Source organism: Anarrhichthys ocellatus, unplaced genomic scaffold (genome assembly GCF_004355925.1).
Source record: "Anarrhichthys ocellatus isolate YVR2014 unplaced genomic scaffold, GSC_Weel_1.0 scaffold782, whole genome shotgun sequence".
Classification (NCBI taxonomy): domain Eukaryota; kingdom Metazoa; phylum Chordata; class Actinopteri; order Perciformes; family Anarhichadidae; genus Anarrhichthys; species Anarrhichthys ocellatus.
Window position 1 is genome coordinate 1 of NW_022280756.1, and position 14,743 is coordinate 14,743.

Sequence of the window (14,743 nt, forward strand, 5' to 3'; positions counted from 1 at the left end):
GAGTGAGGGATGAGGAGGTAAGGAAACATGAGAACACCAGGACACACATGGAGAACTCTGTCAAGCTACATATTAGGCATCTTTTCTTCTACATAGTTGTCCTCAGTCTCATCTGCTTAACTTGGTCATGGAGGCATCAACATGTAATTGAGATGGTAAATTAACAGTGAAAACTCATCATAGCTTAATTTAACATCAGTATTCATAATTACATAATTATTCATGTTTACTTCTCCTGATCTTTACCTCCTATAACAAGGTCCATAGGGGCATCTCAATAAATAAACATGTTCTATTATATTATATTATATTATATAAGTGTTATTTACTGCTTTTTTTGTGTTGGAATAAATGTTAAATATTTAACTGCAAAGTAGTAATGCGTGTTTGATACTTAAATTTTTTTTGCATTAAATCATACTGGGATGTTTGCTGAAATTGATAGGATGGCCCTACCTAACCTGTAGGTGATTTTTCTTAAAACATAAAAGGTGAGGCCTAGTTTGCAAATGGAGGAGTGTTCACTTTTTCACTAAGACACGTTGTGGAAATGCACTTTACATTCCAACTACGCGTTTTCACTGCACTGCGGCCGCTCGTATCAAATTGCTTCCGAGGCTCGTGGCGTTCTGTGAAGCTCCCCAGCTTTCTCATTTTCCCCTCAGACCCTCTTTCCTTCTTCCTTTTCTGCTTCTGTTTCAAGAGTAACCTCCACCGCACCTCAACCCTAATTTTCACCAACACATTGAGTCCCGTGAGCCATTTCCCCCCCCGCACGGCTCTCTCCTCACAACCTCGTCACCCTCACTGTCTCTCATCTCCTTGATTCCCGCCACACACACCCCTGTCCTCTTTCTCCTTGGCAGTTTGGCAGTCAGTGTTCACTCCATTCCTCTTCTTTCGACCACCTGCCGGGCCTGTCCACTCATTACTTGCCCCCCCTCCTTATCATCTTCTCCTCTCCTCCCCTGATGTATTCTCTCTCCCGTTTCTCTCCAGGCCACTTTCTCAACGGCAGCTACTGCACTTTTGAAGAGGGCGAGTGCGGCTGGCAGTCGGTACCGGGCCGCGGTCTCTCCTGGAGAAGACTCCAGTCGCCGGCCAAGGCCACCAAACAGAGCTGCCCGTCATCAGGTTGCTCACACACAGCTTCTATTGCTCTGATCAAATGATGACACGTGCATGTTCTCTCAAACGTCTTTACAGTGGTGTTGATGCCTCATTAATATGGATTTCTTTAAAGGGGCAAATTAAAAAAAAAAGCGTGATATTGAATATTTCAGTCTTAACAGTTAGCAAATGCAGAAAGATCAGCAGAACCTCTGATGTGTCCCGTGTTATCTCAATCAGAGCACAGTGCGTTTCGCTGCAAACAGAATCCTACTCGGGTGTAAAAGCTCCGGCATGCAGACCCTTGAGTCCTCCATCTGCGCTTCATCGTCTGTGCCGTGAGGCGATGTGTCTCTGGATGAGAATCTAAAGTCTCGCTTTGCTGAGGCTTGTTTTTGTTCTCAACTTATTTACATAAGTCTCAGGGGTAGTGTGGATCATTTTATACCATGTTTGGTGATTTTAGATTCATTTTCTTGCACATTACTTTTCAATTAACCTCATGACAACCCTTTAGCTATATCAGTTAAGCTATGCATCAAAGTGGAGAAATGGGAGAAATAATAACCGTGTATTCCATTTCAAATCTTTTTCTTCTTCTGCGAGTGTAATGACTGTTTGTGTTTTAAGGTGCTACATTCAGCGTGGAAGGAGGCCAGTCCAAAGGCCAGCGGAGCTCAGCGATACTGAGGAGCCCTCTCTTCCCCCCTCCCCTCAGAAACTCCCCGTGCACGGTGAGCAAAGTACAGTCGGTCTTTTCTCCAGAGAAAATATAATCTTCGTTCTCTGAGATGCGCATAAACCCGAGATCAGATGTATCAGCCCCACCCCCCTCCGTTACTGCTGCTGCGTGTGTGGAGCTCTCTCTTCTCGCGCGGCACATATGCTGCTTTAAATGATAACGTGCCAGATTTGCCACAATGATTATTAGCACCTTGGCCTCCCCACAGTGAAGGTTGCAGTCCTGTCATCTTTTTACGCCTCTGTGCTGGAGATAGCCACGGCCAGAGGCGATGTGTTTTCGGGTTGTCCATTCTCGTGAACTCAATATCTCTGGAACGCCTGCAGGGAATTTCTTCAATTTGGAAATAAACATCCACCTCGACTCAAGAATGAAATGAGTAGAGTTGTCAAAGGCCGAGTTCACTGTGACTTCACAAAACACATTTATGGCCATGACTCAAGAGTATGACTAAGTATGTTAATTATGACAATTTCAGATAAATGTCAAATAGGTGATTACATTTTGGACATACACGTATGTGAACTGCATTGTAACGGGTCAAAGTTTATTGTTATTATTACCTTTTTAATAATAATGACAATAGTAGCGGACAGCTTCAAACTATGACACTCTAGCTACCCCTATAGTGTCATTGTTCGCCCGATACATGCAAAGAGTCTTTTCAAAATAAACTTCTTTGTTCACAGAGCACTTAGTTTCTTCTTCTTCACTTTACCATACAACAATAGTAAAAACAAAAAGATCATTAATACATTTAAAATGCTCCGTGGGCTATGTGTTTACATTCAGGGTTATGTCATAATAAGATAACAAGTGTAAATTATTTGCAAAGTTGCATTTTTTTTTTAATCGGTAACCGGTTTGTTTTCAACAGTTAATGAATTGCTTGCTTAATATTTTGATATGCTCTCAGCTCACAAATCAAATGTCAACGTGCCGAGACAGCAGGTAAACAGATCCTAACAGGCAGAGAGGTCGACCTCATCAATCACAGAGTGAATCTGCTGACCTAGTTGTGAAAATAATGAGAAGCCATGCATTATTTAGATCATGATGCTCACAGTGCACGTCTCCAGGGGTGATTGCTTGTGCACTTGAACCCTTGATTGATGCTGTTGCATCTAGAATTTAGTTATGTTATTTTGATATCGCTCAGCTCAGAGACCTTTGGCCCTCTGCATGTGTACTTTGCATATTTAGAGTTGTGGCGGGGGTGCTTGGGGATGAGACAAGCCGACACACAATTCAGGGATGGAGGTGGGAAGGAGATGGAAAAGCTCAAGAGGTCAGAAAACCAGATAATAGGAGAGACTGAGAGGGAATAAATTTAGTCTGCACGTGAGAAACAAGCAAAGGAACTGGCCGCAAGGAAGAAACCTTGCCTCCCAGCTTCTCGGGCACACAGCCCACAGATTAGCCATGATTCCAGATTAACACTCTAAATCCTTCTTTCTACGCTGGACCGGTGCCGTTCAATCTAGCCTGTCCGCTCTTGGACAACTATGCTGAGGATATTAGTTTTGGGTATTAGCTACAGACCACTTTCATGTCATGCCCGGTGTGCTCTGTGCAGCGCCTGTAATCTTGATGTTTAAACGGCCACCGTGTGGTCCGCCGGTGGACGATAAGGACGACAACCTGCTGTCTAACAAGCACAATGCAAGCGTTCACCATGAAGGCACCGAATTCAGTTGTCTGGGAGTAGTGTCGTTTCTATGTGTGCTTTTCATCAGGCTTAAGCCAGCATCTGTTCCACTTAAATGGTGAAAGCAAGAATTATGTTCTTGGTGCCACCGAAATGCTGTAGAGGGACATGTCACATCCCATTGCTTGTTAGCAAGCTTTAGATTTCAGACTTCCTTTTACTGTTTAATTCCTGACATGGCCTGGTTGTTGTGTAATTCAAAGCAGGTTTACAGCGACCATATCCCTCCTGGAAACAGCAAATTGAGATTGATTTGTGCCGAAGCATGCAGGAGAAGCGTGTGTAGCAAAATAGCCCGAATCATGATCCTGAATGAATTGTATTAATCTTAGAATAATTACAACTGAGCAGATGGCTGTGACTGATTGAACTCAATGCAGTTTCAAGTACATCCCTTCCTCGAGTGGTAACACAGTAACTCGGCTGGTTTTCTTCATGTCAAAACAATGTTTCTATTGTTGCTCTGTAATTCGTTCTCTTTATTTCTCAGCATGTACCTCAAAAATCCACATTCTCCTGGTCACCTTTACTGTATCGCTCATTTCAACTTCCACCTGATCCCAACAGGTGCGGTTGTGGCTGTGCTCTGGAGGCTTGCAGAGGGGGTCGTTGTCTCTGTGGATTGCTGAGAACAGCACAGGCCCCGAGGAGCAGCGCAGACTGTGGCATTCAGCCAGCAAACCCAAATCTGAAAGGGGCTGGAAGCTCGTCATAGTTCCCCTTTACGGGCTGGCAGACTGGTAAGGAACACACTTGGCTGTTTCGGCATGTAAACAGATTGTATCAAGCTGCATGTATGAAGGCATCAAACTGGCACTTAAGAGCAAGGGGTCTAACTTTAGTCCCCAACACTCCGACACACTCAAACAAATACTTAATTAAGAGCTCGGAAAGGAAGTCTTCAGAAGCAAGAAGCTCTTCTTATTTCTATCTATCTCGACGCAGATTTACATTTTCTCTCAACTCTGCAGAATTAATGAATCCCATAGGGACTCTAGTCTTATACCGTGGACCTGCCATGTGAACAGTTGTACCAAATAGACCCCTCTCCGTTTGCTCCACTTGACTGTGATAAAGAGAGGAGAAATCAATACACAAGGCTCTAACCACCCTACTTGCCTCCCAATTAGCTATGGCCCCGATTTCCCCTCAAACGAGAGAGAAATTAAAATAAAATAGAGTAAAGCAAGATTAAAAAAAGAGAAAGATGATTTCATCTCTGTTTGCCTGACTGGGGGCTTCTTGGCCATTCGATCTCAGATAATCCTGCTCCCCTGAGAGTGATTAATTTTTGATTCCTGGGTTATGTAGTCAGCTGTGCTTGTGCTGTTAATTAGAATGTCATGTCCTCAACCATTGGGTGAACTTGCCAGTCTTTGCACGCTGACATTTTTAGAGCTTAAATATAATCAGAAATGCAGCCTGAAGTGCAGACAAAGGTCCGGACATTACAGACGGTGTACTATAGACTCTGCATGCGAGTGTTTTTATGGGTATGCCATCAGGTTTGACTTCACAGATACGAACCTCTTATCAGTATGACCGATAGTGTTGAAGAGGAAGGACTTTGGATTTAGAACTCATATATACAGTATAACAAAATAACATTTTGGGAAATACGCTGACTTGTTGTTGTTTTTTGCCTGAAAGTTACATGTAGATGAGAAGATCGACACCAATTTCATAGGCTAAATATGAAGCTGGAGTGAGCAGCCAGTTAGCTTAGCATAAGGACAGGAGAAAGGGCGCAAAATGGCGAATTTACACTTTTATCCTTTGATGTTTGCACAGCTAATCATAAAAAATACAGCATGTTTATTAGGGAGCTTTAGAGGGGCTGGTAGGTAGATTTTGTTGTCTTTGAAAAGAGCCAGGCTAGTTCCCCCGGTTGTTAGTGTTTTTGTCAAGCTAAGCTAACATCCCACTGGCTACAGCTATTATTTACCATACAGGACTGAGAGTGCTATCAATCCTCTCATCAAAGAAAGTATATTTCACAAAATGTCAAACTATTCCTTCAAAGGTTTTGGACGTATAGGTCATGCAGTGCATGCCGACATTATTTTGTGCAGAAATATATTTAATTTAGAACAAGAACATATCCCTAAAGAAGTCTTTCCTGTATCTGCTCAAAGAGCTGACAGTTCTTAACAATATAGACTGAGCCGTCACAAGGCCTACAATGCACACCCAAAGCTCAATGACATTTCTCTTAAAGTGCTATAAATTCTTCTTCATGTCCTTTCAGTCAGAAGCTATCCAACCATCCACAGCTTGCACGGTTGTTAAAACAGCTCTGTCCCTCCGTAGGTTTTGGCTGCAGTTCAGCGCGGAAGATGGACCTGGACCCGGTTCAGCCATCTCTATAGACAACATCTCTTTCAGTATGGACTGCTTCCTGGCATGTGAGTACTATTAAAAAGAGTTTTCCACTCTAACTTCATCAGACCTTGGTTGAGTTAATGGACTTCTTTGACTGATAGCCTGATTGATTGACCATGACAAGCACAATGGGGGGGAAACAACTGGATTGCTCTGAAAAGTGTTAACTTCAGACAAACTTAAGTAAACATTTAGTGACCTAAGCAAGTTGATTAGTAGTCAAAACAGGTATGCCCTATGTTCATGTTGTACAGAGATAAGATTTGACTGAGCGGCAGTTTTGTACTCTCTGAAGCATTCCTCAAGGACGCACTTAACATTGAAATTCCCTTGACATAGCCATAACATAGTGCTCAATCCTCACTAAAAACGCTTCAAATATTATCTGAAAATCCTAGCAAGTCTACTACTCCCTTAGGTATGATATCTTTATTAAATTAACTGCAGTTTTGCTAAGACATTCATCGGCAAAACTTTTTGGAATTAATATATATTATGATGTTCTTTTAGCACACTCTCTTTGAGAACTTTTCACGTGTCCTGAAATGTCAGAACAGTTCAAATCCGCCACAGTATAGCTTTCTGACTGATAAGGGCTAACATACTGCAGACTTATAAAGGTCAAGCCTCACGTCACCTTTCCGGATACTTTTGTGTTATAATTGAGATGGTGCATCAGTGTAAAAAAACAAGAGTGTGATGACAACCAAGTCTGGCGTCTGGAGTATGAAAGGTTGGGAGTTCAGTGCCTCCCTCCATCTCAGAGAAACAGTTTGAGAGCAGTGACAGGAATAGTAATGGAAACGTTGTTAAGCTGAAACAGTGTTAAAGTGACTACATCCTGGCCAAGAATTACATTCAAGAGGAAAGGGCATTTGACGCATTGTGTGATGCTGGCCAGGGAGATTGTTTTTTCGTCCAAGGTGAGAAGGTCTTGGTATGGTGGCAATACTGGAACCATTAAAGTGGCAACTGAAAAACTTTTCAACTTCTCTAATGTAGAATTTCTAAGTGCTATTATTGTTGTAAAGCAGTGGCGGGCCGTGCATTTTATACCTGGGCCTGCACTCGTAAATGAAGCTCAACACCTACAAATACACTATGAGTGCAGATACATGAATACCGGCATGACGGGATGCGGCGGCATTAACGAACAATGAGTCAAAATCAATTCAGCTAAAACATGCATTCCGCCACACACTCAAGAGCACGGGCCATTCAAATATTATTCATATCAGAGGGAACAATATTACCCATATCATGAAAACGACACGATAGACAAATTAACAGAGTAGTAACTCTCCTATCACTCCCTCCAGGAAATACACGACTCCATAGTTCTTGTTACTGACGGATTTATTTGTCTGTCAACACCGAGAGGGAAAACGAGTCCACTGGAAAACATATGAATCTTCAAAGTAGATCACTTAAAAACTTAAACTTAACTTTAACACTTTGCACGGAGTATATAGACCGCTGCCGCTTCGCGCGTCGTCTTGTTGCTGTGCACCGGCTAAATGTGTCCCCCGCGCAACATAGGACGTAACAATAGTTCCTATCACATATAAAACCAAACGAAAATCCATATAAGTTGTATAAATAATAATATATAATATAAGCAAGCATTAAATGATGACATAGATCATATTTATGGCAGTTAAAGCTACTGCAGTTAACTTACCAGAGCTGCTGTTCACTATTTAGCTGTTCTTCCTCCTTTCTTTGTTAACAAAGAGTTTAATCTCACGGTTGTTCAGTACATCCGTGCGTTTTTAGTTCCAGTCAGAAGTCCTTCTCGATTCATGAACGCCAGTGAAGACAGTCGAGTCTCCCCAGTTGTATTTCTTGAATAGGTTTAAATGCGTTTGAGGCTGAAAATGTCCGCTCGGCAGAGGCAGCAGATATTGGGATTGTCACCGCCCAACATGTCACACTAGCCCACTGACCAATCACGTATGGCTAAGCCAGCTAGCAGGCTCTGGCACGTCAAAGAATACGCCCAACATGTCAAACTAAAGATCTGATTGGTTGAACACTATGACAATCAACAATATCGTCCCCATTCACTTAAACTGCAAAGGGATGCACTTGTGAGTCTGCAGGCCTCAGGCCTCTCTTCTTACCTAGAGACACAGAGGTGAAATCTGATTGGATAAAAGCTCTACTTAAAACAAGCTGCACTGGAAGCAGAGCAACTGAGGAAGACAGTAGCTGTGCAATGAGAAAATAAGATAATGGGAAAAATATTTTTATAAATTATAATACATGTAGTGTATTTAAGAAAAATTATTAAATTATAAAATAGATATAACTGTGATTCTGTTTTGGCCAGCAGAGAAGGTCTTGCAGGCCCTGACGGCCCACCACTGTTGTAAAGACAACCAGTGTTGATCTGATATAATAGTAGTAAGCGTGACATTCATTTTAGAATGGCCACCACAAGAAAAGCTGTTCTTTGTTTAGATTATGAAATGGACATGGAATCATAGATGTCTGCATCAAGCTGATAGTGTTAGCATTAGCTAGCATTGTTAAGATTATTAAACGGACAATTCATATTTTCGAGCAGCCTGGCTTCTTTGTAGCCGCTGGTTCGTTTTCAGGCTGCAAGCAATACGTAGCGGTAGCATTAGCATCACTGCTACTGCTAGCTGCCTGGCTACTGTACAAAGAAATAAAGTACCGTAAGAATCCCAATTTAAACTCAAAACATAGATCTTAGTTCTATGACAAAGAGAGGTTCAATTCAATTCAATTCATTTTGTATAGCCCAAAATCACAAATTTGCCTCAGAGGGCTTTACAATCTGTACACATACGACATCCTCTGTCCCAGGACCCTCACTTCAGAACAGGAAGAACTCCCCCAAAAACCCTTTAACGGGGAGAAAAGAGGAAGAGACCTTATGGAGAGCAACAGAGGAGGGATCCCTCTATCAGGATGGACAGAAGTGCAATAGATGTCATGTGTACAGAATGAACAACATAACAGAGTTATAACACATTCAAAGGTGAAAAAACAAAATAAATATATTTATTTATCAGAGAGATCGTCCCTTAGGCGGACAGAATTACATAATGAAAGCGAGGCTTACAAGGAACCAATCTAAACGCATATTTTATAGCCACCACATTGCGCAATCAACATTTCACGTCACAATGGTAAAAGCTAAAGACATATCCACTGTCACTCTAATGTCACTACAATGTTAAAAGCTGTTCAGTTGTGATTAATTAAAGCTATTTAGATGACAGTTTTCATTCAAATCTACAATAATGGATGATGTTTTTGTTGAATTTAATCATTGATCACAGATATAATATCAACACTATCACCATAACTGTAAAATGCAATCAGATGACATGAGGTCATCTGATGAATATGATGTGAGAAATTGCTGATTGGTCCGGGCTGGAGCAGATCGTCCTCTATCAGCATTGGCTTATTGGGTTGATGACTCTTGATTGAAAGAGATGACATTTTCCAGGAGATATTTGCGCACCAATTTGTGTTTTATGTGATCCTCTATCCACGCTTTGCTCACTTCCATTACCTTCAGCCACACTTGACGCAGCCACTCTTTATCGCCCATCAGTCAGACCAGCTGATGGGAGATGCCGAAGCTCAGCAAAAAGGTGTCGCTTCCAAGAGTGATCACTGTGAGTGATGAGCAGGATAGATCCCGGAGCGTCATGACACAACCCCAGTAATGTGTTTCGGTGGGAAAACATACTGTGAACACATCATGCAGAGGACCAGCCATCCGTGGCCTTCTCTTGGCTTTAGTGGGATTTATAGTTTGGCAAGCGCGTGTGTTTGATGATGCGTCCGTTGCCCTTCAGGTGTTGGACCTGGTTGTCGGTTTTATCATTTCATCTTCAGTAGCATCAATAAATTAGTTTATTGTGTTCGACAGCACAGGAAGTTCATCTTTTGGTCTCTGCCCTGTGCCTCCCCCCACCATCACACTGTGCCCCCTCAGTAGCTGGGCCCTGACGTCACTGGATTGTCAATGCAACACTCCTTTCGAAGATTGGGGTGGAAATAATTGTATTTTCTCACACTGTGTTTTAGCCATACACACAGCCACACACAAAGAGCTGTATCCATGTTCAACGAGGGTCCAGTTAGCTTCCCCACTCCAGTTATGTGCTGTTAGTTGGCTGTTGCATCGCTGTTATCTGTCGTGGTAACTAGTGTAGTACAAGTACGGAGTACTGAAATGTACTCATTTCGGTAATTATGCAGCTGCACCTGTGGGTTATGAGAAATGCGGAGACACACCATGGACCAGTAAGTACAGATGCTCAACATTCCTCAGTGGGTTCACCACGATGACATTACATTAGCGCTAATTAAAAGCACCTTATTAAAATGGTGGTCTCTCCCAGGTCTACCAGCCGCCTTTAGACTGTGCATAGAAGCAGTGCATGCAAGGTTAGGAATCCTAAAGTACAGTATTCTTGCATTTGAGAAAAAGGCCATGTAGTAGAATAATTCAGATTGTTGTGTGGATTTTCCTCAGAGCTACTGCAATTAGCTCCATGGCTTGCCTCTGGTGGGCTTCGGGCAGCTTACGGCGGCCTGTTAATGACCAGTGACAGCCACACCGCCTGTTGCCCTGCTCTCTGGTTCACGCTGCTCTGTGGTGGACCTGCTGAGCCCTTCTCCTGCTGCAGCAGCATACCAATGCTGCATGCTCCAGCTCTGTCTCCTCCATAGCCCCCCCCCCCCCCGCTCAGAATAACAATGCGGTGAGCCTTATTAGCGACTTTGTTGAAGATGTAAAAAGTTGCTGAACTTGCTGCGTACACACAACACATCTAAGGGCCTTACAAACAGAGGGGCAGTGTTGTGCAGAAAGCAATCAAACACACTGCAGTCACTCGTGTGTGGTATTTGATCCATCAAATCAGCACATTAACTCTATCTGTTTCAAAACTCCCGAGCGGTGGTGACTTAGGCGGTGATATTTATTTGAGGATTACAGGGAATGAACTATTGATTTCTATAGGTGGCAGATTTTAGGTAAGCAATGCTGAGTTTTTTTTTTTTCTTTTTTCAAGCTTTGAGTACAAAGTTATAAAATATTGTTCCAGTAGAGACAGCACTTTAATGATATTCATCACCCAGAGGACCGCAGGCGCAGTTTCAACTCGTGCACAAATAACATTGATGTCAAGCTGTTTGCTCCGACTTAAAGCAGCTTTTCTCGGACTGAATGATACGGCGCCAGACAGTTGCTTTCCAAACCTTTCAGCTGTTGAGGGAGCCCCCTGCCATATTGCCATAAACGGTGAGCCTTCAGCCTGAGGTGACAGGGGAACCGGGACAGACATGAGGGAGTGTTTTTGCAGTAAAATGATTACAGAGATAAAGATGAAAGGTCCTGCTTCTGTCCCCTGACACCGCCAGATGATGGCGGGGAAGGCGGGGCATGATTTGTTCTCACCAAGGAAGCAAATGACACTATGTGGGCAACTCGTCGGCTCGTCGCAATTAGGAAAACTTGTACCTGTTGTCGGATTTCTGCTTCGATATTCCCCTCATGTCACTCCGTTCCGAGGCTTGCAAACACCACAGTGGGTTGTCCAGGAGTAGTTGTGGTTTACAAGAGCAAAGCAAGTAAAAGAAAGCACTCTCATGGAACCTTTAAATCATCCTTTGCTGCCTGTTTACCATCCATGGTAGAGAATATCAGTGAGCTACAGAGCAAACAAACTCTATGCTCTATAAGACAGGCGAGAGCTCAACTAGATACCTTTTTTTTTCTCCACTTGCCATATCAAATGCAAATAGCCCCTGAAAGCATGTAATCTTCCTCTCAAAAGTCAGTTCCATATGCAGAACACAAATGGAGCTCTATATGCGGATCATACGCACATAGAGTGTCGTTTACAATGCTTTGTTTGCATGCCTCAAGTATCTACACTATGCACATTGAGAGTGTTCAATGGAAAGGCTATAAGGATGGATGGCCCCCATTTGTGTTGATAGACTGAAGCACTGAGGCAGCATGGCGGAAACAGCATGATTCTTATCGTTCTAAGGTCGACTAGGCTGTGTAGCCTCTTTGGGAGACTTATCCAGCTTTGATTTAAAAAAAAAAATTTATAAATCAGAGACGGAACTAGCAGAATAACAGCATGGTCAAGATCTGAGCCAATGCCCTTGTTTAGTGTCATAGCATTGAACGCTGGCTGCTCTATCAGCACCGTGAACCTTATCTGACTCCTCTGAAATAATCTCACATCTTCTGCTTGGCTCAACAAGGGTCATCGAGCAACAGAGCCACAGAGGGGCTTCTTCTACAGAACATAACATCGAAGAAATGAGACGCCGGACAGACCTCAACAAAACGTGGCCTTTCTTTGGAAACAAATTCAGAGTCACAGACACATTCATAGCAGCTCGGCTGAACACATCTGGGTTCTCAAAGTAAGAGAGTTTGTCAAGTGGGAATGAAAAAGTTTTGATGCACATAATGCAGAACCAAATGAAGTTTTATTTTCACACTTTTTTGACCTTTTGTCTTTTGGGAAAGTGTTCATTTTTTGTACATCGTAAAGATGAAATAATACTACCCACATGGACGAGTATACTAGGGTCTAGGTGAGGTACTACCCACATGGACGAGTATACTAGGGTCTAGGTGAGGTACTACCCACATGGATGAGTATACTAGGGTCTAGGTGAGGTACTAGCCACATGGACGAGTATACTAGGGTCTAGGTGAGGTACATTTTCGTCACCAGAGGGTGTAGCAATCTCTGTCTGAATGTCTGCTTACCGACGAGTCCACACGGCAGACACGCAGAGTCCAGGAAGTATAAACAGAGCTATGCATCTGTGATGTCCGAAGCTTTCCATGTACTTGGACGTATAACCTAGGCTTGATACAGATGTGTTTGAAATGCTCCTCAGTTTCATTTAGAAGAAACATCTCATCATGCATTTATTTTTGTTGTTTTTTGTACCAAACTCACACCGAACCATGACTCCGAAATCAGAATATAACCGAACCGTGACTTCTGTGTAGCAATAAAGAAAATAGCTATTTTGTTTTAGGGGTTTAGTATTTTGTCCTGTCAGGTGTTTGCAATGCTGTTGTTGGACATTGGTTTTTTGTCATTTCAGCATTTCCTGTTCTGGAGAACAATCTTGTTCTGTTCAGCTGACGGGGTTGCATTGATTGTCCTGCAGCCTGTGCAGTCCTTGATCAGATGCGGCAGCAGATTTTTTTAACACCGTCCGGGCCAATCTCTTAGACCACTGGTCGCTGTGCATGGGCCTACTCAAAGAAAAACGTTCATCCGTGCAGTGATATACCCAAGCATCCATGGGAACTCCTGTTTCTCCGCCGTGACGTCAACATCCAACCTTTATATCTCCTACTTTAACATCTTTAGAGAAAAAAAGTCTCTATATCCAATCAGCCAGCCGTTTGCCTGGAAGACTTCATTCTGGGAGAGAATTTGAGGTTGAGGGGGGGGAGATCAAAGTACTAGGGAGCTTATGATCTCGGTCCTGGGAAATGCGGTGAGGCTGTAGGCTTGATAACACCCCGACTGAATGTGCTTACCCATCGTTCATCTACTGTATGAACGGATAGAGACATGGAGGAGCATTTTATGCATTCCACTCAAATGAAAAAAAGAATGACCCCTGCTGGTGGTTCCACATTGTCTGTGCCAGTGAGGGGGTCTGCAGCCGCTGTGCGCGTTCAGTTGGTCAACGTTAACAGCAACAGGATTCCATTGCTGCACATGAAGGCGATATAGCACTGCCCTTTTTCACTAATTGAATTATGTTTCTTTTTCAGCCAACGGTGAGTTTCCACCTGTGGTCGCCAGCTCAACCAGGTTGCCCTTCAGCTCTACGCCCCCGTCCATCGGAAACCCTTTGATGACCTTCCCCCCCACAGATTACTGTAAGTGTGAGCTTGATTACCACGGTTCATCCTCCACCCTCAAGGAGAACACTCTCCCCACTGACATTGTCTGTTTCTCCTGCTGTCTCTCTCTGTCGTCTTTTTGACACTCTCCTTCGCTCACACACACACACACACACACAACATTAATGATTCACAATTGCTCTGCACGCGCTGATACGTGGGCTGCAACAAAGTAAGTGTGCCCCCTACTGGTCTGCACCACTCCCACCATCTGAGTGAGTGCTGCAGAGATCTCCTTTGGCATTAAATGGAGCAGGACGAGCAGTTTTGAAGTCTAAAATCCTCCAATTTGTCTCCAGAGAATGTCAATGGAGCCACTTACAAAGACTTGACATTCCCCACCTCGCAGTCTCTCTCTTCCCAGCTTCAAAAGGGTAAAGACAAGCAGAGATTCAATTTCTATATTTATAGTCATAAGTTAGAGTTACTCTCGTATCAAAAATGTTCTGAGACACATTTCCTCAGCTAGGAGCTTTGAAGTGCTCGAGGTACATAGTGTGACTGGACTTGGAGATATCAGCCACTACCATTTTAGTGTAACACTTTACATAGCACCCATTCATACGTTGAATGAATGTGAGTTTTTCTCATTTTCAGTGACTTTGAGGACTTGCTTTCCAGTCCAAACAGATGGTTTGACAGTGTCCCCACACTCCATGACTGTAATAGCATTCATCTATATCCTGTCTTCTCTTCCAGGCGGCATAAAAGGCTTTTATGACATTCATACGCTGTGAAAGCCCAACAAATCCATTTTGTAGGGTGCCGAAGCTTGCCTTCTACTCGAAACTGGTTAGAGGAATCACACTCACACTCCGGGCCTGAAAGAACCACTGCTTTGCGTTGT

General features: G+C 43.2%; 1 protein-coding gene across 1 annotated transcript; it reads left to right on the forward strand.

Moving 5' to 3' along the window:
* Window positions 1-401: 401 nt before the first annotated feature.
* On the forward strand, window positions 402-14,006 carry LOC116376995 (ALK tyrosine kinase receptor-like). The gene is made up of 5 exons (XM_031838512.1): window positions 402-1,134; window positions 1,741-1,844; window positions 4,128-4,300; window positions 5,871-5,965; window positions 13,765-14,006. Exons 1-5 carry the CDS (start codon window positions 972-974, stop codon window positions 13,977-13,979), a joined length of 750 nt encoding a protein of 249 aa, XP_031694372.1. The 5' UTR covers window positions 402-971; the 3' UTR covers window positions 13,980-14,006.
* The last annotated feature ends 737 nt before the right edge of the window (window positions 14,007-14,743 follow it).